The sequence below is a fragment of the Chlamydotis macqueenii genome, chromosome Z (genome assembly GCF_036417535.1).
Source record: "Chlamydotis macqueenii isolate bChlMac1 chromosome Z, bChlMac1.mat, whole genome shotgun sequence".
Classification (NCBI taxonomy): domain Eukaryota; kingdom Metazoa; phylum Chordata; class Aves; order Otidiformes; family Otididae; genus Chlamydotis; species Chlamydotis macqueenii.
The window spans coordinates 23,285,186-23,303,676 of NC_141593.1; the positions used below are offsets into that span (position 1 = coordinate 23,285,186).

Sequence of the window (18,491 nt, forward strand, 5' to 3'; positions counted from 1 at the left end):
ATGGCCGAGCCGAAGAAGCGGGCTGCCACCAAGGCAGCGGTGGAGCAGTGGGACTGCGGGCAGGGGCCGGGCATCAGGCCTGTGCCCACCATCTCCCTAGAGAACACAGCTACCAAGAAGATGCTCATGGCCAACAAGGAGGAGGTGCCAGCACCAGAGCCCCAGCTGGAGCCTTCCCAGGTACCGCTTGTTGCCCAGTCGGGGCCATGTGCCCCCTCCCTGGCCCTGGTCTGCACCAGCCCTGAACAGGGCACAGCCTCGCTCCATGCCCTGAAATGGGGTTATGAGCCCCCACAGTGCTCCTGCACTGTGGGGCTGCTGGTTGCAAGCTTCGCTTGGCCTGCACTGGGCTACAGAGGGAGATGCGGCCTGCGCAGATCCCAAATTTCCTTGTAGTTGAGGCCTTAGTCTCCAATCCCCATGAATGCATCTGGATGTGCCCTGTCAGAGGACATGCTGCATCAAGCTTTTCCTAATGTCTTGCTTAATGTGGAAGACATAGATGTGGAAGATGGCACTGACCCAAACCTCTGCAGCGACTATGTGAAAAACATCTACAAATTGTAGAGAGACCTTCAGGTTGGTAGGAGTAGGTCAGAACTGCAAGGGGCATCTGCTGACATGGAGTAAACCTGCCATTGTAGGTGTGGTTGGAGCTGATATTCACTTTCACCTATGGATTTTCCTGAGGCATTAATAAGTGATCCCTCAACTTAAAATACAAGATTAAACTGAGCTGATAACATAAGCAGATGTTGGTTGTTAAACCAATCAACAAGCCTTGACAGGCGGGAGGGGTGGGCCCATGCAAACCTCATGAAGTTCAACCAGACCAAGTGTAAGGTCCTGTGCGTGGGCTGGGGCAATCCCAGGCACAAATACAGGCTGGGTGGAGAATGGAATGACAGCAGCCCTGAGGAGAAGGACTTGGGTGTGCTAGTGAGTGAGAAGCTCAACATGAGCCAACACTTGCAGTTCAGAAAGCCAACCACATCCTGAGCTGCACCAAAAGGACAGTGGCCAGCAGGTCAAGGGAGGTGATTCTGCCCTTCTATTCCACTCTCTTAAGACCCCACCTGCAGTACTGTGTCCAGCTCTGGAGCGCCCAACATAAGAATGACATGGACCTGTTGAAGCAGGTCCAGAGGAGGGCCATGAAGATGATGATGAGGGCTGGAGCACCTCTCCTGTGAGGACAGGCTGAGAGCTGCGGTTGTTCAGCCCGGAGAAGAGAAGGCTCCAGGGAGACGTTATAGTGGCCTTCCAGTACCTAAAGGGGGCCTACAGGAAAGATGCAGATAAACTCTTCAGCAGGGCCTGTTGTGATAGGATGAGGGGTAATGGTTTTTAAATAGAGGGAGGCAGATTTAGATTAGATATTAGGAAAAAAAAAATTTACAATGAGAGCGATAGAACACTGGAACAAGTTGCCCAGAGAGGTGGTGGATGCCCCATCCCTGGAAACATTCAAGGCCAGGTTGGATGGGGCTCTGAGCAACCTGATCTGGTTGGAAATGTCCCTGCTTCTTGCAGGGGGGTTGGACTAGATGATCTTTAAAGGCTGCTTCCAACCCAAACTATTCTATGACTCTATAAATAGTAGTACTAGTACCATGCTCTTTCTAGACCAGCTCTAGTAAAGAAAGAAACCTTGTGTGCTGTGGCCTACACCTCTGGGCTCTGCCTGTACTGAACTCCTTGACAGGCCTTAAGATGCAATGGAGGTTAGGCATTGCAAATGCTTCAGCTACGTGACTAGATCTACTGACCCTATTCCTTCCACACAGGAAAGTCAACGTATCAGACCCAAATACCTGGCTGGCCAGGAAATCAATGGGAACATGTGGACCATATTAATAGACTGGCTTGTACAAGTACAGATGAAGTTCATACTCCAGCAGGAGACCTTGTATATGACCATTGCTATCATCGATCTATTCCTGCAGGTGAGTGTCTCTCACCTAGTGTCAGGCAATGCTGTTCCCCAAAGCTAAAAGCACAATGAGCACTGATTGGTAACACCCTACATGGTTAGACATGTTACCCTTAATAAAATACAGTTGACCAACAAGGGGCATTTGCTGTTGAATTTTATGCACCAGATAATCCTCCCAGCTATGAACAGTGACTTGATGTATTAAAATTGCCTACTCCTCTTTCTGATTTGATCTCAAAGGCTTCTGATACCCCTGCAGATGCCAAGAGGCAACAAATGCTGTACAGTTATTGTGTATATACCAGTATGAACATCCTGCCACACAACCAACCTTACACTGGCTACCTTAAAAAGTTGTGTTCTGAACCAAGTCATTCAGATAAATCTCTACTGCTTCTTACTACAGGACAATGCTGTTTTGAGGATGATGTTGCAGCTGGTTGGTGTTACAGCTATGTTCATAGCTTGCAAGTACGAAGAGCTGTATCCCCCATGTGTTGGAGACTTTACCTATGTAAGTGACTACGCTTACACAAAGCTCAAAATCTGCGAGATGGAGACAAAGATCCTGCAAGCCCTTGGCTTTGGTCTGGGTCGCCCTCTCCCTCCACACTTCCTGAGAAGGGCTTCAAAGATTGCTAAGGTAACGCTGAGAATGGGTGTTACTATAAGCAGCATCTGGAAAACACAATACTCAACTGTGGCAGCTTGCTAAAATTGTTCAAAACTTTTGAGTACGGCAACAGTTTAGCAACTGAACCTGGCTGAGACCTGTCTCCCATGTAGAAACAGGTCTTGTTTGCCTGCTTTCAGTCACGTGAGCTTAACTCGCTCAAAACCAGAGTTAAAATGCCTGCCCAGTACTGCAGGTGACTGCTAGACTGCCATTGAAAGGAGTGGTCTTAGACTACGAGCAGTTTAATAACAGCTCAAAATGGCTCTGTGATTAAGCCACTTGAATTTCAAGCCTATAGCTCTTAATGTTTGCTAAGGAAGTATTTCTTCCTGCTTGACTAAACAAAGGCTTGCCTTGGAGATAGCTAACACTCCACTCTGACTTACTGCAGGTAAACTTCAAGCAGCACGTTAGGACTATGATATGGTTCACTTCCCTCCATCCAAGATTGCAGCAGCTGCTTCCTGTTTGGCTCTGAAACTCCTCAATGGATGCGAATGGGTAAGTCATCCTTGTCAGCCCACCTCCTACTGTGGGACTTGGTGCGCCTGCACACTAGCTTAAAAGGCTACTCTGGGCCAAGTGCACGTCTTCTGCTTCCCTCATGATATCTCAGCACATTCTTGTCTCCTCGTGGCCCATTACAAGCGGGACAGAAATAGGGCAGTAACTGTTAACCCTCCCGTGTGACACAGGAGACCACAATTGTCCAAGCCCAACAGAAGACAAAACTTGGTGTACTCAGATTGTGCTAGCAGGCTTGTCTAATGACTTCCTTTCCTTTCAGACACCAACTCTGCAACACTGCATGTCTTACACTGAGAGTGATCTTCTACCAGTCATGCAGCACTTAGCAAAGAATGTAGTTCTTGTGAATGAGGGCATTATCAAGCACACGGTAAGAATCTGGCAGTGCAGGTGGGGAGTGTGTGTAGTTAAGTGTCAGTATGTGGCACTCTGGAGCTGGCTTAGCTGAGCCACTGCTATCAGACTTGGATCAGACCTGCTCACTTCGGTTAAAGACCTCTATCTAGCCAAAGTGGCATGAGCCAGCCAGCTATGAACTGGTCTGGTGTGCTAGGATGAGCCTGGCTTGCCTACCAAGCTTCTAGTGAGCTGGCATAGTCTAAGTCTATGAACAGGGTGAACTTAATCAAATTTACCTCTCTGCAGATGATCAAGAACAAATACTCAAGCAGGAAAAATGCTAACATAAGTAGCATTGCACAGCTGGAGTCTTCTATTATATGGGATCTAGCCCAACCTCTAATTCAAAAGTTGAAACGCCTGTACCTTGGCACTATGTGCCACTGTGTATAGTAGCTGTGTCTATCTCCTCTTCGTGTGTTTTAAGCTTTTAATAAAGTGCTTTTCTCTCTTACTTGTTTGTGGCAGTAGCTGACTCCCTCCGGCAGCTGAGGCACCCCCGTGGGGGTGTCGCAGCACCGAGGGCTAACCCCGGGGGGCTGCTGGCCCTCTCCACAGGCGTACAGGCCCGTGTCCACGCAGGCTCCACTAATGTGGTGGCAGAGACAGCGTCCGCCGCGTTATTTAAGCTGCAGTACAGGTCGGTATTGACTGATCGTAGCGCAGCTGTAATTCATCCGGCAACTCCCAGCTCTGCTTCTCGGAGAATACTGGTCAGAGCTGCACCTGCCCCGCTCCTTTGCCACGAATATTTAACCGTGCTCCTGCTTCCCTCCCGTTATTTATCTGAAAAACACCCGGGAGAAGGGGCTGCCTTGTGTGCACCGCGCGTACAGAGCTCCTCACCCGTTCAGAACGAGCTAACAAACGCCCCCCCCTCGCCGCCAGCCCCCCTGCCTCAGGCACGGCCGCCCCGCCGCCGCCCTAAGACAGCGCGGCCGAGTGCCGAAACGCCGATGCAGAAGAAGAGGCCCAGCATTGGCCGGAAGCGCGTGGGCTGCTGGGGAGCCCCGCCCCACCAGGCAGAAACAATCGCCGAGGGGCGCGCGCGGGATGTTTGAAGGCGCCATCATGGAGCCGTTACAGCGGGAGGCGGGCGCGGCGGCGGCGGCCCCGGCGGCCACGGCCACGGCGGCCACGGCCGCCGGCTGTTCGCTGCCCCAGCTGGAGACTAAGGTGGACGTCCTCGCGCTGCTCCGGTCAGTGCCGGTTCCGAGCAGGCCGGGGTGGGCGCGAGGGGCGGCGGCCGCGGTGGGGCCGCGGCGCGGGGTCTGACCGTTGTCGCTTTGCTTCTGCTGCAGCCTGAGGGACCAGATGAAGCAGCAGCTCCTGGAGTGCCGCACTGCAGTTCAAGCAGGTAAGCTTATCCCTGCTCTAACTCGCTCCAACAATTTCTTGTGCTTCCTCTTAATGTGACGGTACGGTAATAGGAACGTGACGTGGTGCGGTCGACACGCTGGAGGGGAGGGATGCCGTCCAGAGGGACCTGAACAGGCTGGAGAGGTGGGCCCGTACAAACCTCATGAAGTTCAACCAGGCCGAGTGCAAGATCCTGTGCATGGGTCAGGGCAACCCCAGTATCAGCACAGGCTGGGGGATGAAGGGATCGAGACAGCAGCCCTGAGGAGAAGGACTTGGGGGTACTGGTGGACAAAGAAGCTCAACATGAGCTGACAACGTGCACTTGCAGCCCAGAAAGCCAGCCACATCCTGGGCTGCGTCAAAAGAAGTGTGGCCAGCAGACCAAGGGAGATGTTTCTGCCCCTCTACTCTGGTGAGACCCCACTTGGAGCACTGCATCCAGTGCTGCAGCCTCCAAAATAAGAAGGATGTGGACCTGTTGGAGCAGGTCCAGAGGAGAGCCATGAAGATGATGAGAGGGCTGGAGCACCTCTCCTGTCAGGACAGGCTGAGAGAGTTGGAGCTGTTCAGCCTGGAGAAGAGGAGGCTCCAGGGAGACTTTATTGTGGCCTTCCAGTGCTTAAAGGGGTCTTATAAGAATGATGGGGACAGGCTTTTTAGTAGGGCCTGTTGCAATAGGACAAGGAGCAGTGGCTTTAAACTGGAAGAGAGTAGGTTTAGACTAGATATACAGAAGGAATCTTTACTGTGAGGGTGGTGAGGCACTGGAACAGGTTGCCCAGAGGAGTTGTGGATGCCCAGCCCCTGCCAGTGTTCAAAGCCAGGTTGGATGGGGCTTTGAGTGACCTGTTGTAGTGGAAGGTGTACCTGCTCTTTTCATGGGGGTTGGAACTAGATGATCTTTAAGGTCCCTTTGACCCAAACCATTCTATGATTTTGTAGTATACATGTAAAGAAATTATTTATCAAAAGTGCTTGTTATAGTAATGAAATGGTTTTTTTGGCTGCATATCCTACAACTCTTTGAGACATGTTTGAATGCTTACAAATGTGATTATTGCCCACTGCTATTTTTCCTCTTGGGTTTTCATTTGAGACCACTCTAACACTCTGACATGTGATGATGGTTTTCAGGAATCCAATCACTGGGGCTGAAGTCTTACCAAAAGTTTGCTGAAGTGTTTGGCAGCAATACTGATTTAGGGTGTTTCGTCTTGTTCCCATTGTGTTTCTGTTACCTGTGTCCTCTTTCACTGAACCAGCCAGCTACATATATACAGCAATGCTATGAGCCAGCTCTGGCATGTCTAAAAAGTGCTGAACTGAAATATTTTGAAGTCTAATTATTTCTCTGATACAGCTGATTGATAGTATAGTCTCACTAACAGTGGAAGAGATGATAAGGCTTTGAGGTAGAAATAAGAAATACTTTTTTAGTATAGCCATCAAACTGCTTATCTTTTATGCACTGCAGATTGTATTTAAAAGTCTCTGTTGCGCTTCTTTTAGTGCCGTTCTTTCTTTGCAGGTCAAGAAAGTTACCTTGATCACGTCACTGAAGAGAAGCTTATTGATAAGTATGTCATTGGATAATTTCAAACTTTTGATATATTTTAAAACAAAGAGGAGAAGGGTTGAGAAGTGAACTTGGAGATTCTCTTGTTAGCAAATATCCAGATTAACAATCAGTACTTTGCAGGAGCCTGGTGAAAACAAAGGAAATTAAGAGAAAATATGCGGGAGAGATATTTTACTGAATTTCCTAACATAATTCTGTATCTGATGCAGCGTCTAAATTTGCAGTCTTTCCTGTGGTGGCTAGAATTCAGTAATACAGTTCTACATGCTAAAATATTCCTAGCCTTACTAATTTGTGGTTTACAGGAAAAATTCTTACTTAGACATGTAGAGGGCAAGTTAAAAATGTGATATTGCTCTTACATTTTTTTTGTTATCTTCACACTTTGGCTTTGTGGTGTTTGTTTGTTTCTTTGTTTTTCCTTCAGTGCCAGACAAGATTTGCAAAGAAATATGGAGGAAGTAAAAGTCTCTTTCCAGAACAAGACATTAGCCTTGCAAAGGTAGAATTTTCTTCCTGTTTATCTGGAGATTTTCTTTTATTTATGTGTGCACACATACATACATGCACATATACATAATTCTGATTAAAATAGTATTACAAAGTGATACGGTGCATGTTACAAATATGAAGGACTTTAGTACTATTGAACCAGGAGGAATGCGGATGGAAATACTGTAGAGAACAACAAAACCAAAAAAAATTACAAGTTGAAATGTATAAACCCAAAGTTTCCTGCAAAATTGTGAAAGGCTGACTATATAAATCAGTGAACATTTCTTGGCAGTGTTTTACAAATGCCTATGAAAAGGTGGAAGTTGATAGGTGTTCTACCTCTCTTGTGTTACATGGCTGTTTATTTGAATTCCCACCTTTGCCCAGCTTCCCTTCTGCAGACTCTGGAATTAATGATGTCTGAGTGTGTTTGGCAAGAGAGAAAGTTGTCACTCTCACAAATGATCATTGATACGCCTTTCTTGTCCTGAGAGTTAAGCCCCATTATTTAAGAAGTGTGATATTTAAAAGGTACTGAGTATTTTATATATGTAATTCCAATGTGAAAGTGGACATAAATGGAACCTTGGAAAGATCTCTTCCATTATTTATCTAAATCTACTTCTCTGTTTCTTATCAATTCCTATCAGTTATATGTTTCTTCCCCACACTATGCAGGATCCAGCTTATGGTTGCCCTGAGAAACAAAATGAAGCAAAATGATAATGAGTCACAGTAAGTAAGGTGTTCTTGGGGAAAGGATGGCTAGAAAGGAAGGACTTTACACAGTATAATGTGATATGCTTCTACATTACTTCATTGTACCTTTTTCAAAAGCAAGCTTCTTTCTCGTTTTAATGGAATACTTTACAATCCACCTTCTGGCTAGAATCAGCATGGTCAGACCTCTTATACCCAGGGTGGATATGAAGTATAATATGAGAAATTTCATTTCTGTTCAGAAATACAGCTGCAAACATTGCATCTCCATGATGTCCCCGCCACATGCCAGAATTCAGGAGCTCAGTTGTTAACCATTCTCAGGTGCTTAGGCTTCCTTGATGCCTTCCAAGCTCTATGATTTGAAATGTTAGACAGACTTAACTGATACATTAGGGAAACTGAAAGGGAAATAAGGAGATTATTTGGCCCCTACAACAATACTTGATATAATAACTGTAAAAAAGAAAGTGTGCAGGTTGTTTTAAAAAAAATACTTTATTTTGGTGTTAGCGGAAATGTGGACTTTTTGTTTAATCTAAATAACTTTGATTAAAACATTTATGCTGGTGACTCATATTAATAGTCTTAAGATATACAACTGTGTTTCTTTCCTTAGACTGATCTTGGAAACTGTGAAACACATAGTAATGCTCAGCAAGGAGGTAATTGAATGTCAGCAGGTAAGTGGCAGTTGTAGCTTCTGTTGCAGTTGTGTGAGTCTTCCAACCTCAGGTTGTAGGAGTGCAGTTTGAAAGTAACTGGCTTGCACGAGTCACTTGAAGCTAAATATGTGGCCCAAAGGGTGTGGTTTAAAATTACTGAAATTGTTATTTTAAATGACTATGTAAGAAAGTCTGCTTCTAGAGCCGCCCTTAACTGCTCTTGTGGATTGAATTAGCATCTTCCAATATTTTTTGGAGCCAAGAGTCTAGGAAATACTTTTTTTTTTTTTCTTTCTTTCAGAAAACACGTGAGAACGAACAGAAATTGATTGACCTTAAAAGGAAAAGACTCTGTAAGTGTGTTAGTTGTATCGACTGGTTTATATTTTAATGTACAGTTCATATTTTATAGTAGTTCTTGTGGCAATATTAATTTACATTTGAAGTAACCACGAAACTCTCAACACAGAAGTTATAAAATTTCTGAAAAGACTAGGATACTGTAAAAATGAGCTGGGGTGTTGTCTAGTTGAGCATGAGATTGACATCTTAGAATAAGAGATGCAAGAAGATACTCAAAAAGAATGTGGTGGTATTTCATTACTTACTGTAATAAAGCTCCCCAGAAAACTGCACATCATTTAGTCATTTAAATCCGTCCTACAACACCTAAAGGATTCTTTTTTTGTCAGGCCACACCTTTATGACATGTTTGTAGAATAGAGGAGAGGATTTATTCACAAAGAACTCTCATAATTCTATATATGTTGGTATTCAGTAGGCTTATTAGAGTGGGTCAATGTAGATGTGAAGTCAAACTTCAGAGCTTAATAAGTTAAATATGGGGGTTTTTTTTTTGAATGCTCCTACTGTCATATGACCAGGTTTGCCAACAGTTTTAACAACTGTTATTTGAATCATGCATAGGAAGTGGTGTATATGTTGATGGTAATGAACAAACACAATGAAATATCTGTCCTCATAGGAAAAATAAGCATTCTTAATATGTTTGGAAATAAGGGAAGAGATGCTGTGTCAGCATTCTTTCAATGTATGAACTGTCCCTAAATGGTTTTATTCAATCTAGTTCTTAGCCTGATTTCCTGTTAAAAAATAGTAATATTCACTGATGCTGTCTGTATGTCCCTTGTATGACTTTGAAATTTGCCTATGATCAAATTTTAAAAAGGGGGAAAGGTCTTAAACACCTCTGACTGTAAAAGTTGTGACAGCCGAAGACGGTGTAGGATGGATGTTCAAATTATTGTCCATGTCTGATGGAAATGCAGACAGCATACAAAGTGCTTTCTGTTTTGCTAGCAGCCAGGGAACCAACTGATGTACTCTGATACCAGGAAGCCGCAGCACGTGTTGCCTCTTGTGTGAAAGGAATACCTTGAGGTATACTGGAGGCAAGGGCTGGAGTGTGAAGTCAGGGTTATTGCAAGTGGAAGTGCCTTAGAGGTCTGAGAGGGAAAAAGCATATCTTTAGTGCTACTGCTCACCTAACTACTTCTTAATGCTTCATTTTCCTAATAATGGGACAGCACTAAAAAAAGCTGGAGGACAGAAACTACGGCAAATTCATACCATGATCAAAAAACAAAAGGAGGAACAAGCAAGTACAGCAGTAAATGAAACACTGGAGAAGATACGCAATAACTTAGAAAAAGAAAGACAATTGACCACAGTAATTCAAAATGTATTCCAGGTAATGTGTTGTAGCTTTTAGAAGCAAGTTTGCAGTTTTGCATTACTGTCAAGATAACATAGTTTGTGGTAAATGTAACTTCAAACAAAATTGTGTTGTCTAAAAACTTTAAGTAACAATGGTGATGGATAAACAGCTTTATGAAAGGAAAACTTTATTGCTTTAAAGGCAGTAAGTGTGATAACTGTCACAAATTTCTCTGGAATAATTACTTACAGAGTTTAGAGACAGCCTATCAATCTATCTTTATTCCTTTGTTGCTTTAAAGTACAAAAATAATGAAGTTTTTCAGAGAATGTTTGTCATGGCAGCGGCTATATTTCCTTACACTGAGAGTCACCCCTATATGTCCCCAAATCAGTCCTATTCTCATGGTTAGGAAAAATAAGTAGGTCTTAATCCTACGATACTAGTGAGCCAGGCTGCTGCTCCTCAGTCTCCCCCTTCTGACCACATGCGCTTCTCTGTGTTGCCCACTGCAGCCTTGTGAAAGCCTTGGCCTGCAGCCACGGCCAGTCTCCAAATACATTTAGTGGCGTAGCCTTCAACCTTTTGCTTACCCACATACCAGATGCCACTGGCTAGGCTGGACCCACGCAGCTGGCAGGTCCTCTGGAGTGTGGAGTCATGCAAAGGAAGGAAACCTCATGATTTGGGACGGGGTGGAAGGGCCTCCTCCAGCATCCTGTGTGCAGAGGGGCTCTGCTAAAGGTGACGTATGTTGTGCTGCACTCATGTGCTCTGCCTCTAACTGTGTGACTTGTCCTGGCTTCCTTTGCCGGGCTCCACAGATCAGTGACGTAAGTACAAAGATGGGAGCCACAGTGAACAGTAAATTGTAAATGCAGTGCTCCTGAGTTCATCTGCAAATAGGTTATGAAATCCCAGTTAAGTGTGCACAAAGTTTATTTTAAAAACTTAGGGGAAAAGAGAGAAATTGAGAACAAGAAATCAAACATTTTAGCAGGTTTCAGATTAGATTCCTAGAATTATCTTCTAATTTTGTATTCCTGAAATATTCTGAGCTATAAGTAAAGCAAAACTTTGCTTCTTTTTAATAATTCCCATTTTCATTCCAGAATGAGAATGTTCACTGCATTATGTTGTGTTTGAGGCAAGCTTTATTTCATGTGTTTAAAAAAAAAAAAATCCTCTAAATGTCTATGTTTAAAATAGAGATGTTGTGCAAGTCCCTCTAGGAGATTCAAAGCACCATTTTTTTTTTTTTTTTCTTTTCCCTACGTATTGACAATAGGATCCAGAACAATACCTCCCTTTCTCCTCTTCCCTCCATCCCACCTACTCCAAGCACTGCTATGAATTTCAAGGGCTTCCAAATTAAAAATTAAAGCCCAGACAGCTTTTGAGAGATTTTACTAGGAATAATCCTCTTTAAAGGCTTTTTTTTTTTAACCAATAATCTTTCTTTCTTATAGAGTATTATAATTGGAAGCAGAGTTAACTGGGCAGAAGATCCATCTTTAAAGGCAATTGTTCTACAGCTTGAAAAAAATGTCTATTTTCTGTGAGTCGGGAGAAACGGTGTTTTATTTTACACAGTGTGTGTAATCAGTGTACTGCACTTGATAGATTAATATGCATTATGAAAGCACACTTTAAGAATTTGAAAATCTAACCTTTCTGGAAGTTGTTGGCCTCTATAGAGTCTCAGAACGTGGCCACACAACTCTCTGAAGTGAAATTTAATTCCTGGTACACAACAAACATTTGAACAGGTAGCGTAGCTGATGAAACAACCTGAAGAGTCACTTCATAGCTGTCCTGTCCCAAGTGCTCGTCTCCCTCTGAAAGACAGCAATAGCTGAAGAAAGAAGAATAATCTGTGTATTTCAAAGCTTTTATGTAGAAATGGGCTTATACCCAGGCTCAGAGCGCTGTTTCTGTCCTCTTCCCCTGGGCATCAGCTGGCTGCAGAGCTCAGAGGGTACGTAGCCCTGTGCTGCCACTGGAGAAAGCCCAAACTGGAAAACTTAGTTAAGTCAGTCTTTGGGGTTTTCTTTCCTTTTTTCTTATTAAAAGCGTTATGTATAAATTTAAACACCAAAAAGTTCATACTCATAACAGCCACTGGTGACTGTTACAGGCCAGTAAGGGAAGCGGAGCATCCGGCAGTAGACACAACCCCTACTGCAGGTAAAACAGAAGTGGTGACTTCATCCGATCCATCTTGTGGCTAAGCAGTACTTCAAATGTATTTTTAATGTATTTTAAATTGATATCTTAAATACCCTGTTTAATTGTCAATTGGTTTTTTTTTAATGTGTGAAGAAAATTGACCATTGACCATTGCGTGTAGCATGTTAAAACACCGTCACTTTTAATTTGCTAAGTGGATATCACCTTTTAAAAGGCAATGGAACGTATCTTGATGGAATAAAAATAAAACGCAGGCTCACTTTAAGCGGTTTTTTTTTTCGTTGTTTGGATTATTTTTTAACTTTTACCGTGCTGCCCCCGCCCTTCGCTGTATTTGCATTTGGGCAGAGCCCTGTTGCCCAGGCCCCGCCCCCTTGAGGCGCGGGCCCCGCCCGCTGGGGGGCGTGGCTCAGCGCTGCCCCTGAGGCGCGGGCGGCGGGGTGCGGCGGCGGGGGCTGTCGCCATGGGCAGTAAGATGGCGGCCGCCGCCAGGGTCGTTCAGGTAACAGCGCTTAGCGTGCGGCCCGGGGCGGGGGTGGCGGGCTGGGCCCGGGAGCCCGGTTCGGGCGGCGGGCCTCGGCTGGCGGGCGGCCGCCGGGGCCTGAGGCGGCCGGGGCTTGAGCCGCCGGCGGGGGGACCGGTGTCCTTGGCGCGGGGGAAGAGGCGTGCGGTGGGGCCCGCCCGGTGCCGCCGGTCGGTTGATGCCGGTGCCCGGTTCTCCGTTACCTAAGGATGCTGCAGGGCAGCCCGCAGCCTTCTGTGCGCTGTTGAAGAGGGGAAGGCGCCAGCCGGCAACTCCTTCCTAAGCCATTCCTCTTCAAGGTGAAGGTGAGACGCGGAGTCTTCTTCAGAAGACGCGTTTCAGAAATAAGCAGTGCAGCTTCCACTGCTAGGCTTTATCATTTAGAGGCTTTTTCCCCTTAATGGAACACGTCAGTGCCGTCCAGCCACCTGAAGTAGTATGTGCAGGCAGAGCACAGCTAGCAAGTCCGTGTGCTGAAACTTTAAAATTGCATTTATGCGACTGCGGTGGCAGTTTCTGCAGGCGCGGGAGCTGGCTGCCCTGAGAAAAGGCAGAGAACCGTCTCTGGGCGTTAGGGCGGAGGAATGTCTGTGGAGGTGAGGCTTCTCCGTGGGTGGTCATGGAACGTTAATAGGTAGTAAGTTTATCGGAGTGGTGGTACAGAAAGCAGTGGTGTGGAAGTGGTTGTTTAATATGCTGTATGTTCCATTTTATTATTGTGACGGTAATGTGTGTCTAGAAATACATTTTATTCTCCCTGTTTCTCCTACTACCTTGCCTTGTTCTAGGTGGTCAAGCCGCATACTCCATTAATTAAGTTTCCGGACAGAAAAAGTAGTCCCAGACCTAAAAGTAAGTTATTTAGTCTCTACATACAACTTGAGCCACCTTTCTTTGCAGTAACTGTTTTATGTAAGAACCAGCATGCAATTTTTATGCTTCAACTACGCAACTCAACTGATTTTGAGCAGAGTTTCTGCAACATAGTTGTTCCAGTTTGAAGGCCACGCTTTGACTCCCTTTTCAGACTTCACAGACTCCATACATGCATGTGTTTATTTCTTGGTCAAAACAGATTCATGAAGATTTCCAGTGTTGTTTTTCTACTTTATATATAAGTCCTTAGTATTTTTTGCAAATACTAGTATTTGGCTGAAGTGACTGTGCCCAAGTCAGTTTGACGCAGTTGTAGGTATTCAGTGGTATTTGCAGAAGTGATGTTGCATTTTCCTCATCTCTCTCTTAGTTGGAGTGTGCGATATCTGTGGTATTTAAAACCATAACTATAGCTGGGAGAGCCACCCCACTGTACATTTTAAGAAGTTATTTCCTTGCGTTACTACTTAGTGCTGAGGGAAAAAAAAATAATTTCTTTGCAATTTCTGATGTTAATTTTTATACCTATATCTATGTTGATATTTATGAGATTCCTAGTACAGTTACATTTAAGCATCAAAGTTATATGAGCTGTATGTTGTTTTAATACTCCCGTTCAGTCAAGAAAGCATTTGAAGCTGAAGTAGATGTCTTAAGAGCTCCATTGTTATTCTCACATCTTTAGAAATGATAACCATACCACATTATTTGCCACAGCATTATCATCTTTGTGATTCAGCTTTAAGTTTAGTTTACCCATTAACATTACAAAGTTATCTACAGTGCGCATCAGTGCCACTTCTGACTGACCTGTGAACTCTTCAGGAATTATTTTCTGTGATAGCTTTCTGTCAGAATTCTGTATGTTTTGCACAGTTCAGCTAAATGCACCACCTCTCATGCCAGTGAATTGCATTCTCAAAGGCTTGAAAATGTCTTACCTACCTCCTGTTTATCTGTGTATCAGAAGATTTTTTGTGATTATATCTTTTAAGTTAGACTTTTCTACCTTAATCAGTTTCATTAGTAAATTGCAATCTATCTCATGTTGCTTGAATCCTGTAGCAGTAGCTGCATTTCACTGTCCCAGGCTGTTGCTTCTACATAGCCAAACACTGTAGATCAAGACTAAACTTTTAGGGATGTCAGTGCTTGAGAGGCCAGCCAAATTCTTTTACCATATTACTGCTGCAACATGATGGTCTCAAACAGGAAAGGGAAGAATGTAGTAGAGACTGTATCTGAGCTAAAGCAACAGCATATTAAATCTGGTACTTTTGAGTCTTGACTTCTGATGTTTTTAATTGGCTAATGCCATGTACTCCAATTACACTTTAGACTTTGAAATATACAATAAAGTAAAATACTTGGCAAATCTCTAGACTTTTTTGTGGTGTATGAAACAAACTTGAAGAAACTGCTTCTTGTCTTTTCATATATGAGGTGTGTTATTTATTGAAACAAAAATACTTTGCCCTCTGTTCAGAGTATGCTGCTTCTGATGGGCTCTCTTCTACTCACTAAGGCTCACTCTGTTTGCGACCTTCCATTGTTCCTGAACCACCTGATGAACTTGGGAATTTCAGATACAGTGTTCTGACAGAGAACTTCTGAATATGCCTCTCGATGGTGGCTTTTTTAATTTCTTCTTTTTTTTTTTCTACCAGTGGTGGTTTGATACATTGCTGCACGTGTTTGATATCCCAATTCTGGCATTGACTCGGACTCAATATGGCTAAAACTGGCTCCTCACTTTTGTTCTCATTGATATTGTTGGATGCAAGAGGGAGAGAGGCAGGCAATGCTGTGGTATTTTAACTCCTTGCATTCTTTGATTCATCCAATCTTGATGCTGCTTATTTTATAATTATAAAAAATTATAAAATGCCCCACCTGTTTAGATGTTGCATTTGTTGTGCTCATTTTTCAGGAGACTGAGATGGACTTCTTGTGGAGGCAGTCTGCTTTTCAGGTGTTTTAACCTTATAGGTAGAGGTCTGAGTGCTTATGAAGTTAACATATGACTGTGAGATTCTGTCCTGCCTGGTCCAGTAATTGCATACTTCCATTGTAAAATCAGCCATTGTGGGACAGCCCTAAGATTCCTCATGCTGACTTTGACAACACTGCCCTTTTGTCGTCTCTCCTCCTGTCCTCAAACTCAAGGCACCTTCTCTAATATGAATTCCTTATGCCTAGCTCCTGGCCCTCACCTGTAAAGTACTTCATGTGCTCCTTGGTCTCTGCCTTTCATTAACCTTCATTGCTGATGCACACGTATCAGTAACAAAATTTGATACGATGCCATTTTGTAATATTAAAAATGGGTGCAACACTGCATTTCATGTTGTAGTATGTCATAGTTGTGAGCCTTATCTTTCAGTAAGCTTCTGCCTCTTTTTCAGTTGTCTGTCTTTACAGTCACAGTAAATAAAAAAAAACATAATCTCAGTGGATCTTAGTCATTTATCTTAGTTACCTTTCTACAAAATTGCCTCCACACACATATTTATGATACTTTATGTTTTTTCTGTAAGTACAGCTTCCCAGTGAAAAAGCCTCTGGTAGGATATACACTGATTTATTTTCTGTTTCCGAATCAGTATTTCTGCCGCTCAAACATGCTTTCTTTCACTGTCAGAATTTTTTCAGTATGCTTTTGATATATTTAACAACAGTAAAAACAGGTTGTGAGAAGTGGAGTGTCTTAATTCTTTTGAGTATTCGTTATAATGAAGAAAATTGTCAAGAATGGGTAGCTTTTATTGGCATTAATTAATTTTACAGTGTTGTTATATCTCTGTAAATAGACTTGCAATCTGGGTTTCAGTACAGGAATCTCTACAAGAGAGTGTGCCATCTCTTCATGCTTCGAAAGCACAGGAGTCTGCAGGAGGCAGATCACTGGCCTTTCAAAGTATTTCACCTGTTAGTAGAGTACAAGGTACACCAGACACTTCTGAATTAGCGAGAACCTTACCTCAGAAATACAGAAGGAAATTTCTATCAGACGAAGAGGTTGAATTTATTCAGGTAAGTTCCATTTATTGGTCTGTATTGTCTGTATTTACCTAGCATTTAGCTGATTTCTACACCTTCTTCAAAGTTTCAAATACAGTACTGCATCATAATTCCTGGTAAGGGTACGCTCCCAGCTTTCATAGCTTTGATGCACAACACCCAAACTACAAATTGTTAATACACAAGGTAGCCAACTCTCACTTACTAGTGGCTCATGGTATTGCTTAAGTAAAAGAGATACGGACTTAAACCAGACATGCAGATAGCTAGCGATAGTCATAGCCTACGTTAATCACTGCCACTACCTGTTTTGTAACAGCTGTTTAACCTGTAATTTGAAAGCTGGACAGGAGCACAGGAGTCCACTCTTAGAGCAAAGGCTGTTACCACGTGGCTGAAATCCAAAATATTTCTCAAACTAGTTTTTATAAGTTATTTATTAGTAAATTAACTCCTGTATTTCTGGTAGTGGAAACATTTTATTAAACTTGACAAATATTTTTTGCAGTATTTTCAAGTACGGCATTGTACATGAAGGGCAAGAAATACCTGCTTTTGTTCTGTAATAATTCTCAGTTGCAAACACCGATGCTTAAAAACTGAGAATACACAAAATTTGAAGAAGTCGCCAGATGGGTGTGAGTTTGAAATTAAAAGGTGCTTGCATAGCTTTGTTAAATGAGAACGAGACCTGCAGTATAACCATGTTAGTAGAGGAAATCTGTTTCCCTGCACGTACGTGGGTAGGGTATTAAAATTAGAAATAAAATTAGTTATTTCCCATAGTAATACACTTCTTGACCTCTAGCTTAAATTTGCTAATGGTGAAGTAAGTTGTGAAATAATTTTGTTGGCAAAATAATGAATTGAATACCTTCTGATTTCTCATAAAGATTGTAGTGGCTCGCCTTGGCTTTGTTTTTACTTTGCCCTTTGGAATTTGGGCAGTGAAAATAATTTTGAAACCTGTGTTCACTACTGCTGTGTTTGTCAGACCTTTGTGAACTGAGAAAGAGTCAGGTTTCTTCGGAGTGGGAGAAGTGGAAGCAGCTGTAATTGTAGGTTGCAGGTGTTGGTCTTTTTGTATTCTCTGAAAAAAATGGAGCTGTTACTGGTAGATGCTGGTGTTTGACACTCTGTGCGTGTTCTTCTATAGATTAAAAATCAATTTATAAATCAGAAATTAAAACTAGAACTCTGGCTGTTACTCTGAAGCAGTGCAGAAGAAGATTTGATCTCTGTTTCCTGTTCTTTCAGTGGGATGTATTTCACTGTCTGCTTTTTTTTTTTTTTTTAACAGCGTGGAGGTCCGGAATAACTACGGACAAGTTTGTTGGCCACTGTTGAAGAATGAAATACTGTATTCACAATAAAGGCGATTCCTTAACATTATAAATGATTGTATACTAATAGCTTCAATAAAAACCCACGTGAAGGGTGAGAAGGTTGACACACCACACGATGTATTCATTTGTGATTGAGGAGGATTTTCTGTTGATGGCTGACCGCCCATTGAATATATTTGATGTCCACACCATTAAAATATTTTTCTAATTAGCTGTGACTTGACAATAGAACTGACTAATTTTATTTTTCTACTTAAAAGGATTCTGATGCCTCATCAGGGATGATTTTACGGGCAGGAGAGGGACACTGAAGTATTCTCCAGAGATTAGAGACTTCTGTGGTTGTTCCTCACAGCGACGCAGCTGCTTCCCTCAGCAGCAGCTCTGCGGTGGGGAGGGAGCAGGAACAGGAGCCTCAGGGACGATGTGAATCGTTGGCGGTTTCAGCAGCCGGCCGGTTGTGTCCAGCGGCAGTGAGGAGCTGCGGGATGGAGTTT

General features: G+C 43.3%; 3 protein-coding genes across 4 annotated transcripts; all 3 read left to right on the plus strand.

The window, feature by feature from the left end:
* On the plus strand, window positions 1–4,600 carry CCNB1 (cyclin B1). Its single transcript, XM_086770613.1, is given in 8 exon segments — window positions 1–180; window positions 409–579; window positions 1,788–1,946; window positions 2,343–2,610; window positions 3,004–3,113; window positions 3,400–3,510; window positions 3,786–3,924; window positions 4,008–4,600. Coding segments are annotated over 8 exon segments (1,731 nt in total).
* Window positions 4,595–12,288, plus strand: CENPH (centromere protein H). Its single transcript, XM_086770806.1, has 9 exons — window positions 4,595–4,738; window positions 4,841–4,896; window positions 6,430–6,478; window positions 6,908–6,982; window positions 7,654–7,710; window positions 8,315–8,378; window positions 8,662–8,713; window positions 9,908–10,071; window positions 11,508–12,288. The coding sequence occupies exons 1-9, from the start codon at window positions 4,611–4,613 to the stop codon at window positions 11,598–11,600; spliced, it is 738 nt and encodes a 245-aa protein (XP_086626932.1). The 5' UTR covers window positions 4,595–4,610; the 3' UTR covers window positions 11,601–12,288.
* A 314-nt stretch (window positions 12,289–12,602) lies between these two features.
* Window positions 12,603–18,211, plus strand: KGD4 (alpha-ketoglutarate dehydrogenase subunit 4). 2 transcript variants are annotated; one of them, XR_015261494.1, is made up of 4 exons: window positions 12,603–12,730; window positions 13,540–13,603; window positions 16,438–16,660; window positions 17,949–18,211. XR_015261494.1 is itself a non-coding variant. In XM_086771141.1 (4 exons), the coding sequence occupies exons 1-4, from the start codon at window positions 12,692–12,694 to the stop codon at window positions 17,964–17,966; spliced, it is 324 nt and encodes a 107-aa protein (XP_086627267.1). In that variant the 5' UTR covers window positions 12,603–12,691; the 3' UTR covers window positions 17,967–18,211. The 2 variants fall into 2 exon arrangements, 1 of the variants encoding a protein (XP_086627267.1); XM_086771141.1 differs by having other exon boundaries at window positions 16,458–16,660.
* The last annotated feature ends 280 nt before the right edge of the window (window positions 18,212–18,491 follow it).

Bases quoted from the DNA above. Each gene is read 5' to 3' on its own strand.
- CENPH (XM_086770806.1), top strand. From the start codon at position 4,611: ATGGAGCCGTTACAGCGGGAGGCGGGCGCGGCGGCGGCGGCCCCGGCG. The intron at 6,983-7,653 runs GTAGAATTTTCT...CACACTATGCAG, and splicing joins AAGACATTAGCCTTGCAAAG to GATCCAGCTTATGGTTGCCC. The intron at 8,714-9,907 runs GTAAGTGTGTTA...ATAATGGGACAG, and splicing joins CCTTAAAAGGAAAAGACTCT to CACTAAAAAAAGCTGGAGGA.
- KGD4 (XM_086771141.1), top strand. From the start codon at position 12,692: ATGGGCAGTAAGATGGCGGCCGCCGCCAGGGTCGTTCAG. The intron at 12,731-13,539 runs GTAACAGCGCTT...GCCTTGTTCTAG, and splicing joins CCGCCGCCAGGGTCGTTCAG to GTGGTCAAGCCGCATACTCC. The intron at 13,604-16,457 runs GTAAGTTATTTA...TCTGGGTTTCAG, and splicing joins AAGTAGTCCCAGACCTAAAA to TACAGGAATCTCTACAAGAG.